The sequence below is a fragment of the Ailuropoda melanoleuca genome, chromosome 4, assembly GCF_002007445.2.
Source record: "Ailuropoda melanoleuca isolate Jingjing chromosome 4, ASM200744v2, whole genome shotgun sequence".
Taxonomy (NCBI): Eukaryota; Metazoa; Chordata; class Mammalia; order Carnivora; family Ursidae; genus Ailuropoda; species Ailuropoda melanoleuca.
The window spans coordinates 15,507,298-15,531,101 of NC_048221.1; the positions used below are offsets into that span (position 1 = coordinate 15,507,298).

Consider the following 23,804-nt stretch of genomic DNA (forward strand, 5'->3'; position numbering starts at 1 on the left):
TCAGCTGAAGCGCAGTGGGCGCCTGTCCTTCAGATGGGGGGGGGCTGGGCAGGAGACGAGCTCTCAGTGGGCTAGTCTACACTCCGGGGTGGAGCCCAGCACGGCCCTTCATCTTCCCTGTGGCTTCTGTCAATCCCCTTGATGCCTCTCCATTTTCTCGTCTACAACAAGGGGTAACAAGAGCGTCGTGGGCTGCTCTGGAGATCCCCGTGAAAATGAAGGAATGGGCCAGAAAGCTAGCCGCACTGTGCTGTGTCCATGTGCTGCGCAACCATCAGACCAGCAACTCCCAGAGCACCAAGGAACTCTGGTCTTGAAGAATATGAACAGGTGTTATTTGAAAGAAAACAATTTTTTCCCCATATTAAGAATAAGCTTGGGAAAGGCTGGGTTAACAAAGCTTAACCTACTTCTGCGTTGCAGGATTTCTTAGAGACTGGATCTCCATGAGTGTTTTCCAACAGTGTCTGAGAGGATTGTCATTATGTGGGAACTCGTGCGGTCCCACACAACACCCTCGAGTAGAAATGCCGTACGAGGTAACGCAGCGATTCCTGGAGGACATAGGCGTCAGACTTGGGGCCGGCTCTCACGCTAACGCCGTCTCATAGGACACATCAAACACACTGGGACGGGTTAGTTAGTTTAACCAACAGATGGGTAATGAGGAGTTCCAGCCCGTAGGCTCTGAGGTTCTTGGTACCCAAACAAGCCCAGGAGAAACCTTGACGTGTGAAGAGTCTGACCAAGATATCCCAGAGTCACCATGTGCCCCATGCAGGCTCCCGAGTCCTGTCTCCATCAACATCGTATGTGGTTGTCTTTTTTTTTTTTTTTAAGATTTCATTTATTTATTTGACAGAGAGAGACAGCCAGCGAGAGGGAACACAAGCAGGGGGAGTGGGAGAGAAAGAAGCAGGCTTCCCAGCCGAGGAGCCTGATGTGGGGCTCGATCCCATAACACCAGGATCACGCCCTGAGCCAAAGGCAGACGCTTAACGACTGCGCCACCCGGGCATCCCCATATCTGTTGTCTTTATCCTTATATAAATGAACCCCCACCCTAATTTTCTCTAAAGCTTAATCTCTCAACTGATGAGAAAACATGCCCCTGACCAGAGCCCCCAGGGGAAGGGCTCCCATGGTTCATGGCCTGCACACGGAGCGCGCTGTGAGGTCCCTCCCCGGACTGGCCAAGCCCCTGCTGGATTCCACACTCCCCAGCAATCCACCCCCAACTACTGTTTTCTGCCCGAGATCCATCCCCTTTTTAGACCTCTTCCTGTCAGCTTTCCTTGACCACCATTCACAGCACTTGGCTTGTTCCATGAGGTGAAGAAGTTCTTCAGTTGCTTGAATCATTCCCGAAGAATTCTAAGTCCATGGTGAGGGGGGAAGACGGAGCTCAGGGGCGGTTGGCCACAACATACCGACAGAAGGCCGATCCCTACCCAGCCCTAGCCCTGCCACCCACCTGCCTCCTCCCAAAGGCCCCTCGGCGTGAACACCCAGCTCCCATCCTCCCCGCTCCAGGGGGCACAGTGGCTTGAATTTGGAAAGTTTGGGAAGAACAGCAGGGAAGGCTTGGCTCGGCCCCGTCCTCTTTCCCTGGGCAGGAGAGCTGCCTCTGGCTCTTGGTGTTGCCTTTGCCTCAGTAGATAAAGCATCCAGCTCTGCGGACTGGGCAACAGGGTCATGTGTGGCCTCTCAAGGTCTTCCCTTGCTCAGAACCAGAGAGGAAAGGGGACAGGTGGGGAGGCTAAGGTGCTGACTTCTCTTCAGATGGTGCTGAGCACCAGAAAACTAGGTGAGCCATAAATGCCTCCTACGGGGTGAGGCGCCGTTGTCCTGGTCAGCCCTGGCTGGGCCTCTCCTGCAAGCAGGCACTGTGCGAGGCACCTGCGTGGGCCACCTCGCCTGACGCTCCCGTCCACGTGTGCTGTTTGCAGCTGGGGAAGCCAAGCACGGTGCCAACTACCTGGACTGGGAGTCCAGTCTTTCTAAGCAGAAAGGGATATCCTCCTAGGGGAGCTGGACCTCCACTGCAGAGGGGGCGCAGACCAGCAGAGGGGAGAGAGGCAGGTCTGAGTCCCCCATGGGGCTCGAGTGGGAGATTGGGGGCAGAAAGAGAGTCCTGAGAAATGCAGCTGGAGACCCTGGGATTTTCCAGTCCAGCCTCCCACGTGCGGAGAGTTGTCCTTATTCTCCAATGAAATTTGCATGACTGTTCTATACGGATGGCCGTTTCTGTGATTTGTCCTGCAGAACCGACCACCTGGCCTGGCACGTACGTAAGCAGGCTGACGAATGTGGCTTATGAGACTCGTGCTGTGTCAATGACCTTGGGGGCCTGGTTATTTCAAATATATTATCTGGCCTCCAGGTCAGAACTGGCCCTTCTATTCTGGACACCAAGAACTACAAATCTGGGCTCACATTGCCTCCTGCTCCAGGCTGGGCTGCGACCCCGCCCCCGCCCCCCCGCCCCAGAATGGAATCCAGGAGTGGGGTGCAGACACACACAGCCCAGGCTCCTTGAAACTCTAAAAACATGATAACAGAGAAATGCAGCTCGCTCCAAACGGCACGTAGGCCAACAAATGTTTAACTTCAAACCCTGCCATTTGCCCTATAAATGCGGCCCTTCTCTGGAGGGTCGGTGGGAAGGGTCACCTGAGGGGAGGATGCTCTGCCCAGGCCTTTCAGCCTGCACTCCAGCCCGGCTGTGTCCGCCTGGCTGCCCCAGCTGATGACGTGGGGTGTAGTAAGTACCCGATTTGATGTAACTTTGCCTTGTTCTCATTTATTACCTCCTATTCCCTTCATCTATGCGGGGATTCTTTTCCTCTTCTATTTCTATTAGGTGTCTGTAATAATCATACAGTTTTCTTTCCTTTTCAAAACCGAAAGCACAGCTGTTGTGACTCCCTTTCCCAGAACAATTACAAAAATGAGGTCCTTTATTCTTTCCCTTGTTCCATGGGTATTCATTCACCCAGGACCATTGGTGTGCAGGCAAGGGTTGAGGGGGAAGGGAGGGCTGGCCCCGGGCCCCGGGCAGCTGCCCTCACAGGGGTGAGTGCACAGCGCCCCTGGCTATGCACCCCCAGCTTCTTCAGGGGGCTCCCAGGATGGGCCTCCCTGGCAGGACCCCCTGCTGTGACTTCTAGATCTCTGGGGCAGAAATCTGCCTCCCGGAGGCCTCTGCACTTTGGCCTTAGAGAGCCCCAGGGAAAGGCCAACTCCATTATAATGTAAAACAACTTCCTATTTTATTCTTCAGACTAGAAGCTTCCAGTTCCTCTAACTCTGCTCCGGCAGGGCTGCTAGGACCCACCTGACCCTGAAAGCTGGCTGTCAAGCTCCCTCAAACTCCAGCCTCCAGGATGCCTGTGAGCCGTCTTTGGCAGAGTCCTTGCTTTTTCCTCTCTCTTTACCCTTGGAAGCAGGTAGTGCAGTCCTGCGTACGTAGCAGACGTGTGATACACTCGCTGAACTTCACCGACACGTCCACGTAGCCGGTTTATCAGAGCTCTTCCCACAAATGTTGGGCGGCGCGTGCTCTGTGCCCAGGATCACGATAGGTCCCGTGGACACGGCGGCACACAGAGCAGGCACGTGTCACAGCGGTGTTCTATCCAGAGCTTCTGGGTGCTTAGCCCTATATATCCCACAGAGCCTGGGCTCCACCTTGAGTCATTGAAGTCTCCTGCTGAGTTCTGTAGAATAATTCGGGTATCCCGCAGTCCACATGTTCCCTTTGACACCAAAATTCTGATTTCATTAAAAAAAAATCCTTTCAGTATTGGGGTGCCTGAGTGGCTCAGTCGGTTGGGCATCTGCTTTCAGCTCAGGTCATGATCCTGGAGTGCCAGGATTGAACCCTGCATCAGCCTCCTGCTCTGTGGGGAGTCTGCTTCTCCCTGTCCCTTTGCCCCTCTCCCCACTTGTGCTTGCTCTCTCTCCCTCACTCTCTCTTTCAAATAAATAAATAAAAATTTTAAAAATCCCTTTTAGTACTGAAGAGCAATTGACATACCATGATACATTCATTTAAGGTGCACAACATAGTGATTCGACCATTTTATATGTGATGTGACGCTTACCATCATCTGTCAGATGTGGTCACCATCTGTCACTCGATTTTGCTTTTTACCCTGCCTTCCCCGGGTCAAGGCAATGCTTGTTTGAGAACTATCTCCACTTTCGGGGGTGGGGGGGGAGAACACTGTCAAGAGAATGCAGAACCCCTAAAATAGCTGTTGGCCTCAGCAGCGCTCATCTTGACGATTACTCAACTGAGGGCTTTAGAATGTCATGTCCATGGTAGAAAAGAAGAACCGTACCAAACTCGATATCTTCTGAACACTTGCAAAACCTGAGCAGCTAGTCTGTTTGAAAGAGGAAGCCGTATTGTTTGCTACCTTACTTATGTCTCTGATCAGATGGTATCTTCATTTCACGAGTGGTGAGAACTTAGCTGTCACTGGATGCATAACGGACTTTTCTAAAGTAGCAGGTACTTCTTGTCTTCCTTCTGTTCTCATCTGGGCAAGAACTTATTAAATGCAATAGAGGTTTAGACGTGATTTCTGGGTAGACCGTCGGGTTTCTAGGAACAAGGAGTTGGAGAGAGGGGTTTAGGCAGGTGGGAGCCGTACCTCCCAGGAGGGCTCTTGGACTGAGAAGGCAGAGGAGAGGGGCCTTACTGCAATTTAGTAGGTAGTACAGGCCCAAAGTGGGAGAGTTTGTTGTGACATCTGTCCATTTTCTTCTTGCTTTTCTCCCATTTTCCTTTCTTTTCTCCGACCCATTACCATGATGTGCTTGCTTCTCCCAGTCATCCTGACTTGGCCCTTTATACCTCTTTAGTCAACATGCCCTTGGTTGTGCCCCCAGGGTGTTCCCCGTGCTTTCATAAATTCTCAATTGTTGAGAGCGTGACCAATCCAGAAGGATTACACTTAGTAGTTTTGTGTTTATGGATATTGACTTGCAAGAAACGGTCAGCGAAAATAGAATTTACATATATATGTGTGTGTACATACATTTATATATTACATTTGTATACAATTTGTGTTTGTGTGTGTTTGTGTATAATGGTTTTTTTTTTTTTTAAGTGTTCATTGAAAATCCACTCTAAGGCAATGAGATGAATCAGTTGATCAACTGATTTGGTCTTTGTGTCTGGATTTACAAGGTTGACTGTTTTTCCTGGACCTGTAACTAGAGGACAGGGATAGAAAGCCCTTCTAATCTTCTAGGAAAACTTAGATTGATGAGGATGGAAGTTAACTGTTGTTTGACAGGCGTCTTCGGGGAGGGTGATGGGAAAATGGCGTCGTTAGTACATGGAAGCTTTGGGGGTATTTGTCACTCTTTTCAGAAGGTGGTGAGGATGACATTGAACCATGCAGGCTGAGTTATTTCTCCTGGGGGAAGAATCGTATGACTCAATAAGAAAAAAGCAGATGTACCCAGCTGAATGAAATGGGTAAAGGGCACAAACTGATAATTCACAGAAAAGGAAATACGAATGACTACTAATTACAGTTAAAAAAATTTATCGGTAATTAAATAGATATTAGTTACACAATAATGACATCTCTTTTGCCATATAATTGACCAATTTTTTTTCTTTTCTGTCTTCTTGGTGTTGATGGATGCTTGCTGAAACCCACACCATCAACTATGAGTGCCAAGAATATATATACATTGCTCTACACTTTCTGGAAGCAATATGGCAAAATGCATCAACAGACTTAGAAATATGATCACAGGTAGAAATTGTGCTTTGGGAAATCTACTTTAAGGAAATAATTTTAAAAAAATACAGGATGTTTATTGCAGCATTATTTATAAAAGTGCACATCTGGAACAACTTGGTCACATAGTAATAAGACAATGATTATATAACCATGAATATCTACACAATATTTTGGAGTCTTTACAAATTATACATTTAAAAAATATTTATTTGAGAGAGAGAGAGAGATAGCATGAGTGAGAGGGGTAGAGGGAGAGGGAGAGAGAATCTCAAGCAGACTTCATGCTGAGCACAGAGCCCAGGATCTTGAGATCATGACCCAAGCCGAAACCAAGAGTTAAGAGTTGGACGCTTAACTGACGGCATCACCCAGGCGACCCTACAAATTACATTTTCAAACAATTATTAACCACATGGAACGAGGTGCAGATATACAGTTTAAAACGTCAGAATACAAAAAATGGTATAAAAGTGTGATATCCATTCTAACAAACACGGTACCTAGAAAAGAGGCAGAGACACCAGTTCTTTCTCCATGACCCAGGTGGAGGTGGTAGTATGAATGGCCAGGAAGCTGAGCCCTCCGGTCATGCTGAACACCCCAACCACATTATTTTGACTATAGTCATGCCTTCCCTATGAAAACATATTCTTCACAATCGTCTCTTTCAACTACATAACATGTCAGCCTGTATCCAATTAAAATTCAACCACATTTGAAACACCTGATGTTGAAATATAGGGAGTAAATCTAACCTCTTACAAGGAAGTGGGTAAAAATATCCAAAATCATTTGGCAGGTGGATAAAACCAAGCCACTTAACATGAACTGACCACATTCCGAGGATGGGGTGAAGCCTTTGCTCCAGTCACTAATGATAACGATCGGCGGTTGTGGAAGTCCACATGCTGCCCTAAAACACAGTGCTGGGATGTGTCTGCCGCTAGCAAGAAGATTGCATTGGTTCATGATTTCAAGCTTGAGAGGTTCTTGTGTGTTTCCAGGGAGGGAGCTTCCTGGCTCGCCAGGCAGTCTGTCCTGTTACCAGGCAACCTGGTAGTTCCTGGCAAGCCCTTCCCCATGTGGGGTTAAATGCGGTCTCCTCCAAAGTCGTCAGATTGCTGTGCTCTGGGGAGTCGACTTCCTCCTCTGCAGGAAAAACTATCACATCAGTCTGTCTCAAAGGGACTCTTCCATCTCAAAGGGACCTAAAACATTGTCTAATTCAAACCTTTAATTAAAAAGATTAGAGGGCGGGGCTCCTGGGTAGCGCAGTCGTTAAGCGTCTGCCTTCGGCTCAGGGCGTGATCCCGGCTTTCCGGGATCGAGTCCCACATCGGGCTCCTCCGCTGGGAGCCTGTTTCTTCCTCTCCCATTCCCCTGCTGTGTTCCCTTTCTCGCTGGCTATCTCTCACATAAATAAATAAATCTTTAAAAAAAAAAAAAAAAAAGATTAGAGGGGCGCCTGGGTGGCTCAGTCGGTTGGGCATCTGCCTTGGGCTCAGGTCATGATCCCAGGGTTGCAGGATGGAGCTCCACTTTGGGCTCTCTGCTCAGCGGGGAGCCTGCTTCTCCCTCTCCCTCTGCTGTTCCCTCTGCTTGTGCTCTCTCTCTCTCTCTGTGTCAAATGAATAAGTAAAATCTTTTAAAAAAATAAAAAAGATTAGAAAACTTTGGTCCAGACCAAAGAGATACAAACACGGGCCAAAAAAAAAAAAAAAAAAAAGGAGGAACTAATATTAAGCTAAGAATTAGAAGACTTGTATTTTTCATACAAAACATTCGGAGTTCTGTCAACTATAGCTGATGTTCTGATGTTTCTGGACCTTTCTCATCATGGCCTGTCCTATACTCCAGATGGATACTATCACTCTTAAAATGGGGTACCTGGGACAGAACATAATATTTAACAGGTGGAGTCTGCACAGTAAAAAACAGTAAAAATAATTCTGGCCCATCCTTGTGTCCATTTCAGAAGTGTTTATTAAGCAGCTATTAATTGTCGCGCATTATATAGGCACGAGTCACTGGTTTCACCCTGTCCAGTATGATGACTACGTGCCACATGTGGCCACTAAAATTTCAATTCACTAAATTTCAATAAAATGAAAAGTTCCATTTCTCAATAGCAGTAGCCATATTTCAAATGCCCAACAGCCACTTGGCTAGCGGTGCCTTGTTGGACAACACAGACACAGAACGTTTCCATCACTGCGGAGAAGTTCCATTGCATTGTGTTGTGCCAGGTAATTTTTTTTTTCTGACTACTCCAGGTTCTCTGTAAAACAAAACAAAACAAAGTGAAAGGAGTGGGAGGCCTGGCTTAACTGTAGGCGGGAAGCAATTTGAGTAGCTAGTTGGATAGGTAATTGGGCGGATAAATGAAGGGGGATCTGGGTAGAGATGTGGATGGAGAATCACGTGGGTAGATTTCTCTTGTTCTGGATGATCTACCGATACAGACTAAAACTGAATTAGCTCTCGGGTTTGCTGTGTCACAGTGTTGACATTCTTCAGTCTACTCCTACATTTCCCACTTTCCTTCTCCCCTAAGCTTAAGGAGGTTGGAGGGTATGTAACTTGGAGACAGAAAACAGATTCATAAAATTTAGGAGAGACTTCATGTCACTTCATCCAAGAGTGGGGGAGCGTTAAGAGTCACTGTGGCCTGGATCCCACCTCCAGAAATTCTGATTTAACTGCTCAGGGGTACAGCCTTGCATTGGGATTTCAAAAGCTCTCCCACCATGCAGTCCGGGCTGATAACCACCGCTGGAGTCAAACCTCTTCTCACTGTGGAAATCCCCTTCTGTGATGTCCCTGCCAGGCAGCCCCCCAGCCTCTGCTAGGGTCACAGTGTGCTTAGTGCCTCACAGGCACCCATTTCATTTTGGGTAATCCTGCTCGCAAAGCTCCTTCTGATGTAGGGTTTGAATTTGCCTCTTGGAACGACCTCTGCGGGTTCTGGAGGGCACCGCTGGGAATCACATTCTGATTCTCATCTACACACCACTATCTTGCTCTCTTTCCTCCCTGCAGTGTCTTCTCGCCTGGGTGGAGGGACACCTCTGGCTCCTTCAACTCATCTTTATCGGGTAGGGTTTCCTCTCCCCTACATTTCAGTCGCACAATGTTCACATTAAATGTCTCGCCTGGGACCTAGCACAGCGCTCTGGAGGTGGTCTTAGACCACTTGAAAATCCCATCACATGCTAACCTGTAATTCTAGTGGACCATAAAGTTAGCATGGGATGGGTTTTTTTTAATTTTTATTTATTTTTTAATTTTTATTTATTTTTTAAAAAGATGTATTTATTTATTTTAGAGAGCGAGAGTAAGCACAAGTGGAATGGGCAGAGGGAGAGGGAGAGAGAATCTCAAGCAGACTCTGAGCTGAGTGTGGAGTCTGACACTGGGCTCGTAACACTGAAATCATGACCTGAGCTGAAACCATGAGTCGGACGCTTAACCTACAGCACCACTCAGGTGCCCCTGGGTTTTGTGGTTTGTTTGTTTGGTTTTTTTTTCAAAAAAAAACCTTCACGTGTAAGATTATCAATTGCAGCATTATTTGAAATAACAAAGAGTGTCTACAGGGGACTGGCTAAATAAACTGGAATAGCCACACAATGGATTTGCAACAGCGGTAACAAAGAATAAGAAAAACTTATGTTGTGAGGTGAAAAAAACAAGGTGAATGATGATGAATGTAATGTTCTGTTTTTATGCAACCGACAGGGTAAGATTAGAAAATATATTTATGTTTGTCTGCAGTTGCATATGGAAATGTTTCCCTCCCAGCCAAAGAATGGGCGGGTTTGTGGTCAGCCCAATGTAAAAGATTGGGGGTTTCTACACTCAGAGTCCTCAGCTGTGAGGCAAGCCTGCTGTGTGCAGCGGCCCCGGGCCACCCCACATGGCCCCGGTGCAACTTGGCAGCACAGAGACCCATGAGGACATCCAGCCACATGCCTGCTGTGCCGTTACAAGTCCTTTGTTCTTATCTGATTGTCGTGTGCTTTCCTCTGGTATCTGTGAGCAAGTGGCAGGCTTGCTTGTTAGCTTGCCTGTAGGGTAAGATCTTAGACCCTTCACAGTTCTTGGTGGGGAAGAGGTGAGCAGGGATGAAGTAGGATGAGACTTCTTATTGTGTATCTTCTCATAGTATTATGTTTTGAACCATACGATTGTGTGTTTTACCTACTCAATCACAAATAGCGCGTAATTTGAAATAAACATGTTACTCTTGTAAAGAAAACAACTTCTTTCATATAAATATAGATTAAGTTAATGGAAGCGTTGTGTGCAGACTAAGGGAAGTGATCATTTCTCAGCATCCTAAGGTGGTCAGAATGAAATGCCCAGTAGAACTCCCTCTTATTCCTGGTTGTCCTCAGTTTTCTGGGAATTCATCTATAGATCGATTGATCGATCGATTGATCTATCATCTATCTACATATTTACCAATCATCATCTATCTCTACTTACACCTACCTGTCATCTTTGTGAAGGATAACCCGACCTCTGATATCTTTCCATTGGACATGTCAGTGAGTAAGTGAATTAATATAATCCGGGGTTCCCATTAGGTTCTTTCATTTGGTTGAGATCCTCACTTGTCTGTAGAAATTCAAACTTCTCATTTAGAGTAACTAAAGATTTTAATGAAGGCTGGAATATACGGTTAAAACAAACTACTGGCTATCAATCATTATAGGTTTTCTAGAACCTTGGGTAATGGACTACCGACTAGATATTTGTGGAAAGATAAACATTTCTGTTTAGGCGGAAGAGACACTTGCTCCTCTAAAGTCATATTACACCACGTTGGACAAGATTTAAGAAATTTCGAAAAGCCCTGAGAACTTGAAAAATAGAGGTCAGTGGGTGGGGGCGGGAGCAGAACTGACACACACTTGCCCGGTTCTCTGTTCTAGATGCTCTCGCATGTGTTAGCTCATGTTGTCCTCACACCACTCTTCCCTCCTTGACACCTTCTTCGCTTGGCTTCTGGGACACCAGCTCTTCTGGTGTTTCTCCCACTGCCCACTCCTTCTGAGACTCTCTTGCTGTGTCCTCCTTGTTCCTCTGACCTCTGATTTTTGATAGACCTGCGAACGCCACCCTGTACTATCTACACTCACTTCACGACTTTAAACACCATCTGTATGACGACAACTGTCAACTTCAGATCTTTGGCCAAGAGCTCTCCCCTGGAGCCATATATCCAGATGCCTACTTACTAGACGTCTCCACTTGGATGGCACACAGGCATCTCAGACTTGACATGCCCCAGCCTTCTTTATCCCAGCTGATGGCAACTCCATCCTTCCAGTGGTGCAGGTCAAGACTTTTGGAGCCTCTAAGCCTTGACCATTTCTCCCTCACATCCAATCTGTCAACACCCCCTTTGTTGTTTTTTGTATTTATGCAGAATCTGTCTATTTCGCGCCTTTCTGCTCCTACTACCACGTCCAATCCAGTGTCACACCTTGCCTGGATTATCACGGCAGCCTCCTTACTGGTCTCTTGTTTCTAACTTTAATTCCATAGTCTGTTCTCCACACGGCAGCCAGAACAGTTTTTATAAAATATAAACGGGATCCTGTCACGCCTTTAATGGAAACTCTCCATTGGTCCTCACCTGATTCAAAGAAAAGCCAAAATTCTTCAGTGGCTGCACAGCTACTCTGAACCCCTGCCCACTCCTCCCCCACGTCTCTCCGACACCTTCTCCAGATCCTCACCCCTCACTCCTCCTCTGGCCACACTGGGCTTCTTGCGCTTCTAAGAACATACCCAGGCACTCTGCTGTCTCAGGACATTTGTACTTGCTATTTCTCGTCCCGGAGCTCCCATCCCCCAGATACCAACTCATTCCTTCACTTCTCCCAATTCTTTTCTCAAATATCACCTCACTGGGCTCCTTGCTGACCCCCCTCCAATTTAAAAGTTCCCACCTCCAACCCCACCCTATGGCCTTTCCCCATCTCCTACTTTATCTCTCTCTGTAGCACTCATGAGCATCTGAGACCCTGTTGTTTTTAGTTACTTATTTTCTGTGTCCCCAACTAGGAAATAAAGTTCCATGGAGTCAGGAAGTTTGGTCTGTTCTGGTCCCTGACATTGCCTGTGTCCCTGGATCGGTGCCTTGCCTATCATAGGTGCTAATAAGTAATTGTTGAATAAACAGCTGAAGAACCCCATGAGGCAGTAATTCTTCTCATCACCATGTTATGCATAAGAATTCTGAGGCACAGAGAGGTTAAGTTACTTGCTCTAGGTCACACAGTCATTTCTTCAGACACAGTAATGAATCATTATCCTATACTGAGGAGGACAAGGGATACATAAGAAAGAAAATCTTATAGTTATGAATTCTCTTGGCATCAGATATCAATGAGGTCGAAAGGGTCTCGGGCCCAGGACCTGATCTTACCACCAGGTTTATTGCAGGAATGATTCCCACTGGGAGTCACCCGTGGGCAGGGCTCTTCCAGATGGGCAGGTAGAGACAGGGTGACAGGTGGTGACTTCACACCTGCTCTCTTCTCTATATTCTTTGGATGATTTGTCAAGTTCATGTGAGAGGCTGATCCCCTCAAAGAGACAAAGCACTTACAAACACACACACACACGCACATGCACACACGCACGCACACGCAATCCAGATCAGTGACTTCACTAAACTGGAATATCATTCAGCACATGGTCTTCTATCTGACATGCCTGGTTTTAACCCAACTCCGCCTACTGTCAAGGATCAGCCCTCTCCCTTAGTAGCATAACGAATTTCTACTTCAGTGAAGTTTTGTTATAAAATGGATCTGAAATCAGCAGTATCTTTTTTTCACCCATCTGACTAGAGCTCGTGGGCATTTACTTCTAAAAGCATTCAGACAAGCTCGGGAAGTCCTGCAAACGATCAGCTCAGAGCATCTCTGGCTTTGGCTGCCATAGACCACAGGCTGTAGCACTGATGCTATGGCGGGGGCGGGGCGGGGGGAGGTCATGACTTCCACGTACAGTAGACGTCCATAGTGAGGAAGCGGTCCTGAAACTGAGAAAGGTGTTCGCTGTCACACCAAAGGTCCCCACCCAGTGGGTGGATGCTGACGGGCAGGTGCGGCTGTAGAAAGCCTAGAACACCTGGGCTCAAGTTCCAACTTAGCCATTGGCTCTCTGGGTGATTAAGTTATGGAATTGCTCTGAGCTCAATTTTTCTTTTTCCTGAGCTCAGTTTTTTTCTTCAGCCATAAAATAAGAATAATAAAACATCTACCTCTCACAGCTGTCGTGAAAAGTAAATCATATGAAATAAGTTTCTGGGAAGAACATTAAACAGGTGTAACTCAAAAAAAAGTTAATTTTCTCATCCCCTAAAGAACGCAAGTATTCAGAAAGCCTCCTGTTTTTATTTTTTTCAGGCTTATGTCCAATGATTTAGTTTTTAAATTGCCATCCACTCTTGAAGAGCCTTACTGAAATTCTCAAGAGCTTTGATCAACATTAGACTGTCCTAGAGGACAATGAAGGGCCTGTTAATTAGTCTGTGCTTTGGAGCCTTTGAAAGGCTGGGGGGATCATGTCCCATTAAAAGCAAGAATCACTGTTACTTAGTATCACTGTGGAAATTCCAACAAAACCAACAAGGTGAGAAAAACAAAGGAGGAATATAAACAAGGAGGTTATAATGTCAGCCCTGTTTCACAGCTAATGTGATTATTTAAGAGTCCTAAAGGAAATCATTTTAAAAAGTCAGTAAGGTGATCAGCTTAAAAAAAAAATAAGTAATTTCTTTCCTACATACCCACCATTGATCAGAAAATTCATTAGGGAAAAAAAATATCTCATTCAAGGTAACCTCAGAAAAAACCAAAACCGATAGATAAAAACAATGAGAAATGTGCAAAACTGATAACTAAAAGAACCGTAGTAAGTACAGTAAATACACATATGATGTTTCTAGACATGACAACTTGATATTGCAAAGTTATCAATTCTCCCTAAATTTATTTATAAATGTAATATAATTCCACTCAAAAGTATATCTTTGTAAGTAATTAACCAAATGATCCTAAAGTTTATCTAATAGGACAGAAAACTCTGACAAGACACATTTGGAAATGAACAATGAAAGAGAGCCGCGTAACCAGACAATCTACGTAAAAGACCTAATATATCCAAGTAATGAAAAGAGTGTTTCTGGCACCAAAATAAGAGACTAGAGGAGTGGAATGTAAAGTACACAAATAGAATCAGGAATATTATAGAATATATAACAAAGGTGACGTTTCCAGCCTGCGGAGGACGCAGGGGTTATTCACCCATTTATAGTGAAGGAAAATGGAAATGCATTTCATGCCACATATCAAACTCAATTAAAAACAGATTAGAGATTTATATGCATGAAACATGGGACCACAAAGATACCAAAATATATGTAAGCATTCATATGATCTCGGGATGTGGAGGTCCTCCCTAAAATGGAACCCCAAGGCAATGAGAGTGTGGGCTTTAGGGCAAAAGGACACAGGATCAAGTCTCAGTTCTGCCGTGCACGGAATAGCCTCAAGCGAGGGATCGAGCCTTGCCAAGCCTCTATTTGCTCATCTCTAAGATGGGGATATACAAACCTACCTTGCGAAGTTGTGAGATCAAACAAACATATGTAAAGTGCTTGGCCTCAGGAAGGCTCCATTATCATATTGACTCTCATCTCACACTGGTTATGCGTAAAGAAAGTAAACTTCCCGAACTCAGAGACCATTTTCTTCCCACTCTTTTGTCCCTTAGCAGGTGGTTGTTGACAATAAGGAAAAAAGAATGCACCGGAGAATTTGACCATATCATGCATTATTTGACCCAGGCTGAAAAATGAGTATTTCTTCCATTCAGAGGCACTGTGTGGACTGGTGCGCAAGACAAAGGAGTGGGGGTCACAGCTCGCTGGTTTTATGCGGGATGTCTTTGGAGTTGAACAAGGCTCTCTGAGTGGACCCTCATTAGGAGACGTCCGGCTTGCATCGGGGAGGTGTCTGAGGGTGCAGGGAAACCATCTCCTCTCCTTCAAAGGCAGGGAGGTGCGAATTAGTGTAAACCCATGTTTACTCGGGTACATCTACACGCAGGGTCCAGCCACATAGGCTGAATGTCTGGGGCCAGTGAGAGGAGAGCAGGGCCCCGTGGTTCTCCTCCACCTTCGGCATCTGGTCAAAAGACTCACAGAGTGGGAAGGAGGAAAATGTGGCAGTGACAGTGTTACACACCGGATAACCTGGAAGCATCCTGGGAGCCGGTGTCTACACCGCCCACATATCCACAAGCATGTGCGTGCCAGGTCATCTGAAGGGCTTCTCAGCCTTCCGTGGAGCCCAGCCAGTTCAGGTCTCAGGACCTACAGAGCCATTTCTAAGAAAAATCGCCCCTCCCCCGGGGGCCTGGTGGTTTTCCCGTTAACTCCACCCAAGATGGAGGAGAACCAAACCGTAAGGTCTTTAAAACAAATTTCAAAGGCTCTACCTAGTGTGACTTCCACTTCAAGTGTCTTAGATCTCAGTTTGTGGTTTCAGGTTCTGATGACTAAACCCTTCGTCTTGTCATTTGCCCACGTTTTCAACCCAGTTACCTTTAGAGAATGTGTTTGCCAAATCTCCAGCACTGTCTGCTGGATGCCGCTCGCTTTTTTGTTACGGTTTAATGGCTAAGGGACTGTAGGAAAATTCCACATCCTGCAACTTTAAACAGGATCACCATCCCCTTCCCTTCTACAACTATTTTCATTATGTGCCCATTGCCTTTTTTTNTCTTTTTTTTTTTTTTTTTTTTTTTTTTTTTTTTGAGATAGAGAGAGAGGGGAAAAAAGTGGGGCAGAGGGAGAGGAAGAGAGAATCTTAAAGCGGGCTCCACACCCAGCACGGGGCTTGACACTGGGCTGAATCTTAGGACCCTGAAATCACGACCTGAGCTGAAATCAAGAGTCCGACACTTCAGCTTAACGGACGGAGCCTCCCAGATTCCCCCCCAAAACTAGTTTTTGGGTTTGTTTTTTTTCGAAGATCTTATTTATTTGAAAGAGAGAGAGGGAGCGAGAGAGAGCACGAGCGGCGGGGAGAGGCAGATGGAGGGAGAAGCAGTTTCTCCGCGGAGCAGGGAGCCCGAGGTGGGGCTCAATCCCAGGACCCTGGGATCATGACCTGAGCCGAGGGCAGATCCTTCACGGACTGGACCACCCAGGCGCCCTGCCAAACCTAGTTTTATTAATGACTACATAATAATCTATTGCGTTAAGTGGACAACAATTTATCCAAAGTCTCCTTCACTTGTCAAACATTTAAACTGTTTCCGTTTCTTTGTCTCTCTAGATCATGAAAATGAGGCCGCAGTGAACATCCTATTTTGGTTTGGTGGACTTCTTCCCCTTAGGGTCACTTCTCAGCTGTAGAACCACTGGATCAAAGCCATGTGTATCTTGTTGCTTCTTACTCTGTACACGATTTCCTAAATTTATTGAACCAAGTTATGTTGCATCAGGAACGTATAATTGCTCCAGGGTCACTCCAACCTCACCNCTCCAACCTCCCCAGCAATGGGGAGGCAACAATTTCTTTTTTTTTTTTTTTTTGGATGATTACAGTGGCATTCCAAACTTCAATATATTTTCTAAAGAAACATCTCTAGGCGCACCCGGGTGGCTCTGTCAGTTGAGTGTCGGACTCTAGGTTTCGGCTCAGGTCACGATCTCTGGGTCCTGTGACCGAGTCCCGCGTCGGGCTCCCTGCTCAGCAAGGAGTCTGCTTCTCTCTCTCTCCCTCCCTCTGCCCCTCCTCCCTGCTCATTTTGTCTCTCAAATAAATAAGCAAAATCTTAAAAAAAAAAAAAGAAGAAGAAGCAGCATCTCTAATTCTAGATGTTTATTCTCCATTCAGCCTTGCCACATTCATTAAAATTTTATATTGGTGAAGGTAGAACTCTGCTTGTTCCCATGGAGAGTAGCCACTACATATTACCCAGTAAACGTGGAAGATCTGGAGGGAGGGGGGAGGGCTCGTCTCCTTCCGACTCCAGGAATTGTGAGAGAAGAGTCAAAGCTCACATAAGGATGCAGTCATGCTTGTAGCTTCCTATCTTCCCCACCCAGGCTTTGACCAGAGTTGGGGGCTGCGAAGGGCTGTTTGATCAATTGAGGGGGACCCTCCGGGATGATGTCTCTCTGCAAGTCACTTCCATACCCTCATGGGTGGCCGGCGTGGTTAAGCTGGTGGTCAGGCAGAAAAATAATTTAGTTTGTACCCTTGACTGTCCCTTAGTTTGTACCTGGTATGAACATGGAGTCAAGGAGCAGTGTGTCTGTCTAAGAGAAGATGCTTAGCCTGGGCCAGAAGCCCCATCCTGCGGCAGGAACAGAGAGGGTCCTCCGTTCCAGCCAGAGCTGGAGAGGTCACGGTGCCCAGACACCACTGAGAATGAGTAGATCACGAGGCCGTTAGCTACAAAGCGGCAGATGCCAGCCAAAAGTTCAGGGTTGGGACTGGGTCGTCCTTTCTCAGCAGACGCTAGCCACAGAAACAAGACCAACAGGAGACCAAGGCACCCTCGTCCCCCTCTGCCCATGCTGGCCCTTCCCCCATATCTGCACTGCCATCTTAGGAAGGACCCATGAGAAGATAGACCCAAATTAATAAGCTGGCAACGTAAAGAGGATGAGCAGAACTAAAGTCATCCTTCAAATGAATGGGTCAGGCTAAGTTTAAACCACTTTGGATTAAAATTTGTGAATCCTTTTTCCTGCTTCCCAGTGGAAAGTTGGTAAGATCCAAATTGTTTTGGAGACGAAAGTACCTTCGTTGCGTTGCACAGCTGAGTTGTCCTGTGAGCAATTTTTTAGTGAACCAGCTAAAGTACAATGAACTCATTGTCTTGGTGAAACTTGTATCCATGTATGCATATCTGCACAGAGAAACGGCCCCGGTGGTAAACTGCATGGGGGAATTTGGGGAATTTGGGAATTTGTTTTTGCCTTTCTTTATTACTGGTGCTGTTTGTTTACTATTCTCTTACCATATTTCCAAAATGCAAAAAGACACTTTTAAGAGCCTTATTCAAACCTCTTGACTATTTCAGACCGAAACAGTCATTTTGATGTGGACCGAAAACCATTTCAGTTTTCATATCTCTGACCCACGTAACTAGTAATCAAGGACTTGGCTTCTGACGCAGAGAACCTGCATGTGGATTCCCTGTGTGTTGCACTCGAGAGCCCCCAAAAAGAGTCCATAATTTTACTGTGGTCGTGTTGAAAGTGGGCACATGAATTAAAGACATAATTATAGCCTCAAACAAAACCTTAGCGATTTTTTTTACTTTGACTTGTTTTCTTGTTTTTAGATCCTTCTCAGAGAAAAGGAAACATAATAGAAATAACGAAGTGTAGGTTACTATGCTTTTGCCGTCTGAAGCAGGCAGCTCTGTTTTTTTTTTTCTTTTTTTGCTTTAGCTGCTAAAGTTTAGAGAGGGATGCTCTCTGTGGTTGTGAATATGTAACAGACAAAATAATGGGTATTTTTTTCTCAGCGGCTGTGCATTATGCCGTTAGGAATAAGAAGGCTGATACGATCATACAAATCAGTTGTTTTCAGTCCCGTCTTCCACCTCAAAAGCCTGGATGTGTTACTGATCAGTGGAGTGTACTAAGACAGAGCTGTGGAAACAGATCAAGTTCTGTCCAAGAGCCCCGACTTCCTTCCTGATTTTATATGAAATGGCTTCCCATGGCTTTTCTTTCAGTCCCACTTCCTACCAGTTTTATACAGTTGTTGTTCTTGTTGTTTTATCTTATTTGATCCTGAACATAACTTCAGTTGGTATCATGATCCTCATTTTGGGAATAAGTAAGCAACGCTCCAAGTTCAGCTCTCACCCACGTCCTACAGCTGGTGAGAGGAATGGCTGGGAATGGCTCTTGCCCACGTCCATTCTCCCTTTGACTACACAGGACCCTGACAGGTGCTGACCACTGGGGTCCCAGTATTCTATTAAGAAGAAAAGATAATGCCTCGCCATGGGCTCCAATTATTGCATTTCTAAGACTTACCTTGAGAAATGCCCACTGACATATATTCATGTCCTCACACTTGTCCCTTCCTCAGAGGAAGAAGAAAGACAGTAGGACTTCTTCCAAGGAAACAGTGCAGTGATTCACTGCCCTCTGTGGAACTCCTTCTTAGTCTGTTTTTCCTTCTTCTCCAGTAAAGTCTGTAATCTTAAGAAAAGCAGCCACTCGGGGCGCCTGGGTGGCTTGGTCTTTAAGCATCTGCCTTCGGCTCCGGGCGTGATCCCGGCGTTCTGGGATCGAGCCCCACATCAGGCTCCTCTGCTATGAGCCTGCTTCTTCCTCTCCCACTCCCCCTGCGTGTGTTCCCTCTCTCGCTGGCTGTCTCTCTCTCCGTCAAATAAATAAATAAATAAAATCTTGAAAAGAAAAGAAAGAAAAGAAAAGAAAAGAAGAGAAAAGAAAAGAAAAGAAAAGAAAAAAGAAAAGAAAAGAAAAAAGAAAAGAAAAGCAGCCACTGGCCCTAGGGATCCTAGTTTGAAAAAATATCAAATCTGCTGAGAAATTCCATTGGCCTACCCCTCCGTTTATGAAGGAGGAACTCCAAGGGGTTTGCTCTTGGCACAGGACTGGCTTATCTCAGCATTAGCAGGAGCAGGTAAAGGGCAGCAGCCTGGGTTACTGTTGCTTAGAACTGTGTCACACTAGTTAATGATAATTATAACGGTGAAGTCTTCAAAAGGTAAACTTGCAAGTCACTGCATTGGAATCGAGTGAGAAAAAAATTGTTCATAGATACTGAAGACCTAGCCTAAACTTTTATATTTACTTGTTAGAGGATTTGGGGGAAATTACTAAATTTCTTTAAGGTTCGATTTCCCTATCAGCTGTGATGAACAGCGCCCTGTTAAGGGACCACAGAGAGGGGAGGTTATTTGTAATAATAACAACCACTATTATTATTACTATTATTATTATTGGCATTTGGTTTTTAAATAGGGAAGATGATTTTTTTTAAAAGATTTTATTTGTTTATTTGACAGAGAGACAGCCAGCAAGAGAGGGAACACAAGCAGGGAGGGTGGGAGAGGAAGAAGCAGGCTCCCAGCAGAGGAGCCTGATGCAGGGCTCGATCCCAGAACACCGGGATCATGCCCTGAGCAGAAGGCAGACGCTTAACGACTGCACTACCCAGGTGCCCCTGGAAGATGATTTTGAAAGTCGTATATAAACTATAATACATAGAACTCAAAATGCCTGAAAAGATACAGCAATAATAATCACCATAATATTATTGTTCTCATTCCCCAGTCTGTTTTTTCCTGCTTTGTATTTCCTCCCTCAAACGCTTGCAGAAATCAACATCTCCATTCTTCACCACCATCCCTCACATTTCTGTGTCTTTTCCCATGGCGAATTGCGCTTTCAAAACGTCACGTCTTTCGTTCCTGCCACTTCCACCCAGCATCCCTGACATACCTTTGAAATACACGCCGAAGAAACTTTAAATGTCGAGGCTGTTAAACCGCCTGTGATTTCGTGGGTAAATGGATAAATCAGTGGGTGTGGTTCACCAAGGCTGATCGTGCCTAATTGTGCGGTTGGTGTTTTTTGCTCTCGTTGTTGTTTTCCTATCACAGGGACAAAATAATGGAGGCCTTCACGGCAGGGATGAAGACCATGGACGAGTCTACGGAGACCACGGTGTTCGACTACGAGGACTCACTGCCGTGTGAGAAAGTCAACATCAAGCAGCTGGGATCCCAGTTCTTGCCCCCGCTGTACTCCCTGGTGTTCGTGGTCGGGCTGCTGGGCAATGCCGTGGTAGTTCTGATACTCACGAAATACAAGAAGCTCCAGATTATGACCAACATCTTCCTGCTCAACTTGGCTATTTCGGACTTGCTCTTTCTATTCACCCTGGTGTTCTGGGTTCACTACACTGGGTGGAATGAGTGGGTTTTTGGCCCTTTCATGTGTAAGCTCCTCTCCGGGCTTTATTATGTGGGCTTGTACAGCGAGATCTTTTTCATCATCCTGCTGACTGTAGACAGGTACCTGGCCATCGTCCACGCCGTGTTTGCCCTTCGAGCCCGGACTGTCACTTTTGGTGTCATCACGAGTGTCCTCACCTGGGGCCTGGCAGGGCTAGCAGCCCTCCCTGAGTTTATCTTCCATAAGTCCCAAGACGAGGGCCAACATTTTGTCTGCTTGCCTCTTTACCCAAAAGACCAAGAAGACAAATGGAAGCGTTTCCATGCTCTGAGAATGAATATCCTGGGTCTCGCTCTGCCTCTGCTTATCATGGTTGTCTGCTACTCTGGAATTATTAAAACGCTGCTGAGATGCCCCAGTAAGAAAAAGTACAAGGCCATCCGGCTCATTTTTGTCATCATGGTGGTCTTTTTCATTTTCTGGACACCCTACAACCTGGTCCTCCTTCTCTCTGCTTTTCAAACGATCTTCTTTGAGGCCAGTTGTGAGCAGAGCAAACAGCTGGACGTGGCCATGCAGGTGACAGAGGTGATCGCCTACACGCACTGCTGCGTCAACCCCGTCATCTACGCCTTCGTCGGGGAGAGGTTCCGGAATCATCTCTGCCACTTTTTCCGCAGGCACGTGGCCACCTACCTGAGCAAATACATCCCCTTCCTTCCCAGCGAGAAGTCAGACAGAGCCAGCTCTCCATCCCCATCAACAGGGGAGCAGGAATTGTCATTTGTATTTTAAGACCTATGTGCTGGACCCATGAAGCAAACATGTTACGTCAATCACATCGACCTCGACACCAGCCCTTTCAACTTCCAGCTGCATGCTGAAACTCTTAAAGACATTAAGATATATACACAACAGTGTCAGTATAGTGCGTGGCCCAGGCATTACCAGGGGTCACTGGCTAGTCAGTTCACTTACTGTCGACCTGGAAACGCAGAGCTTTGCTGGTTCTCTGAAGAGTTACATACATTGTGATGCCCCGAATGTTAGATAGTTACTACATGCAGCTACTAACAGGTAAATCCTTTTACATTTAAACCTTAACTTCAGCCAGCTATTGCATAAATGAAACATATTTCACAAAATACAATATATCAATCACAATCCTTTTACCATGCCTAGCTCTGTCCTTGCTTGATGAAAGGCTTTTTTCTCTCTCTCTCTTTTTTTTTTTTTTAGCTTATGTATATATACTCTCAAGCAACATAATGGCATGTCCCTCTTGTTCCTATTATTTTTTTTTTTTTTTTTTTTGAGGATTTTATTTTTAAGTCATCCAACGTGGGGCTTGGACTCACAACCAACGTGGGGCTTGGACTCACAACCTGGAGATCAAGAGTTGCATGCTTTGCGGACTGAGCCAGCCAGGTGCTCCCCAAGTATGCTGATTAGTGAATGGATTTCCTGTTTACACCAAATGATCAGATTTCGTATAAGCAACTCAGTAGAAGAAGAAGAATTCGGTGTTCTCAGTAGAGAGAAGAACGACCTTGCTTGCAGAAACTTGTTGGAGCCCTGAAATGTGCACTCACCTTGCTCTTAAGCACCTGACTCACCATTCATCCAACAGCTGTGTTTTAGGTGATACAGACAGGATGCACAACATTGCTTTAGGTTACGTGACCGATGCAAAAAGTGACCGATGCAAAAAGTGCGTAAGAGAAACACAATCCCTGCCCTGTAAAACCTTTCATCTGGTAGGAGGTGTTTGTTTCTCCAGAACAAAGAGAAGCCCACTCAATGCTCTGCCTGGGCCAGGAAGGGAGAGACCATTCCCAGCTGTAATCTGAGGGAGGAAGCCTTTAAGGAAGAAGTGGCTTTTGAGCAGGTCTTTTAAAAAGGGCAGGATTTGGAAAGGGCGGGGATTGGGGGAGGCACCGGAAGCCAGTGGAATGCCCAATACAGAGGTGAGGGGAGAGGGCGTGCACATGTGCGGACAGGAGGGTGGGGTGGGCAGTTTGGGATGGGCCATGGATTTCAGGCAAAGCATGGAGGGCTTCGTTGGGCAGGCAAAGGGAGCTACTGAAGGGTTTAGAGCAGGGGAGAAGAATAATCACCATGGTGCATTAGGAAGATAAATCCGGTAACACAGGATAGAGTAGAGACCCCAGAACCATGCAGGGAGTTGGTTAGAAGAGAAGGACGTGTGTGAGGCAAGGAGAGGTCAGTGGCTAATAAGAGAGGTGCCAGAAGAATCTAGAGAAGAATTTGGCCAAGAGACAGCGGTGCAGGAAGGGTCAAAGCCCCGGGAGTGATATAGAATTGACTGGGGGAAAAAAAGCAAAGACAAAACAGAATGTATCCTATGTTATTTATAAATAAATAAATAAATAAATAAATAAATAAATAAATAAAAAACAGATTATTCACTGTGCTTGGGTACACTGCCCATCCCTTAAAGGATAGGAAAGAAAACAGTAGCTTTTGGTTATCTTTAGGGAGAGATGAGGGTGGAGAATAGGAGAGGTGTGACTTTTCTCTGAATACCCTTGTGCTTTTTGGTTTTTGAACTGTGGGACCGTTACCAATTGAAAACATAAACAAAACTTCAGAATTACATATTAAAAAAAAAAAAAAGCAAGGCTGCTCTTCTGATGTGGTATCCATTCTACCAGCTCTAAGGGCATTGGAAACTCTGCAGTACCTTTTGTCTTTTTTTGTGGTTCAACCAGAATGTAAATAAAGCAATCATCTGAAGGCTTAACTATCCATCACGGGTTTCTCTTGTCTTGTGATGCAGCGTCTGTCCTTAGGTGAGCACGAGTGGCAGGATATCGGTACTTGGTCATATACGTAGGTCCCTGAAAGCTTTTAGGAGCGTTGTGACCCACACAGTAGGGCACATTACCAAATCACGGACTCAGTGTGCTCCATTTGGCCCTCCAGCCCCACCTTGTTCAGCAGAACTAACTACAGGGATAGAAATGTTCTATACTTGTGTTGTCCAATAGGATCACTGCTAGCCACATGCAGCCTTTGAAATGTGGCTA

At 45.9% G+C, this 23,804-nt stretch overlaps 1 protein-coding gene across 4 annotated transcripts in view; it reads left to right on the forward strand.

Moving 5' to 3' along the window:
- The window catches only part of LOC100464796 (C-C chemokine receptor type 3), a 30,796-nt gene extending 7,271 nt beyond the window's left edge, over positions 1-23,525 (forward strand). The window contains exons 1-3 of one of the 4 annotated variants that reach the window (XM_034658180.1): positions 4,304-4,519; positions 8,808-8,863; positions 20,460-23,525. In XM_034658180.1, coding sequence (XP_034514071.1) covers positions 20,470-21,549 — 1,080 coding nt within the window. In that variant the 5' untranslated portion in view covers positions 4,304-4,519; positions 8,808-8,863; positions 20,460-20,469 and the 3' untranslated portion in view covers positions 21,550-23,525. Of the gene's footprint in view, positions 1-4,226; positions 4,520-8,807; positions 8,864-16,132; positions 16,333-20,459 lie in introns of those variants that run through there. The other 3 variants (XR_004624676.1, XM_002912761.4, XM_034658182.1) reach the window with 3 other exon arrangements.
- Positions 23,526-23,804: the final 279 nt, after the last annotated feature.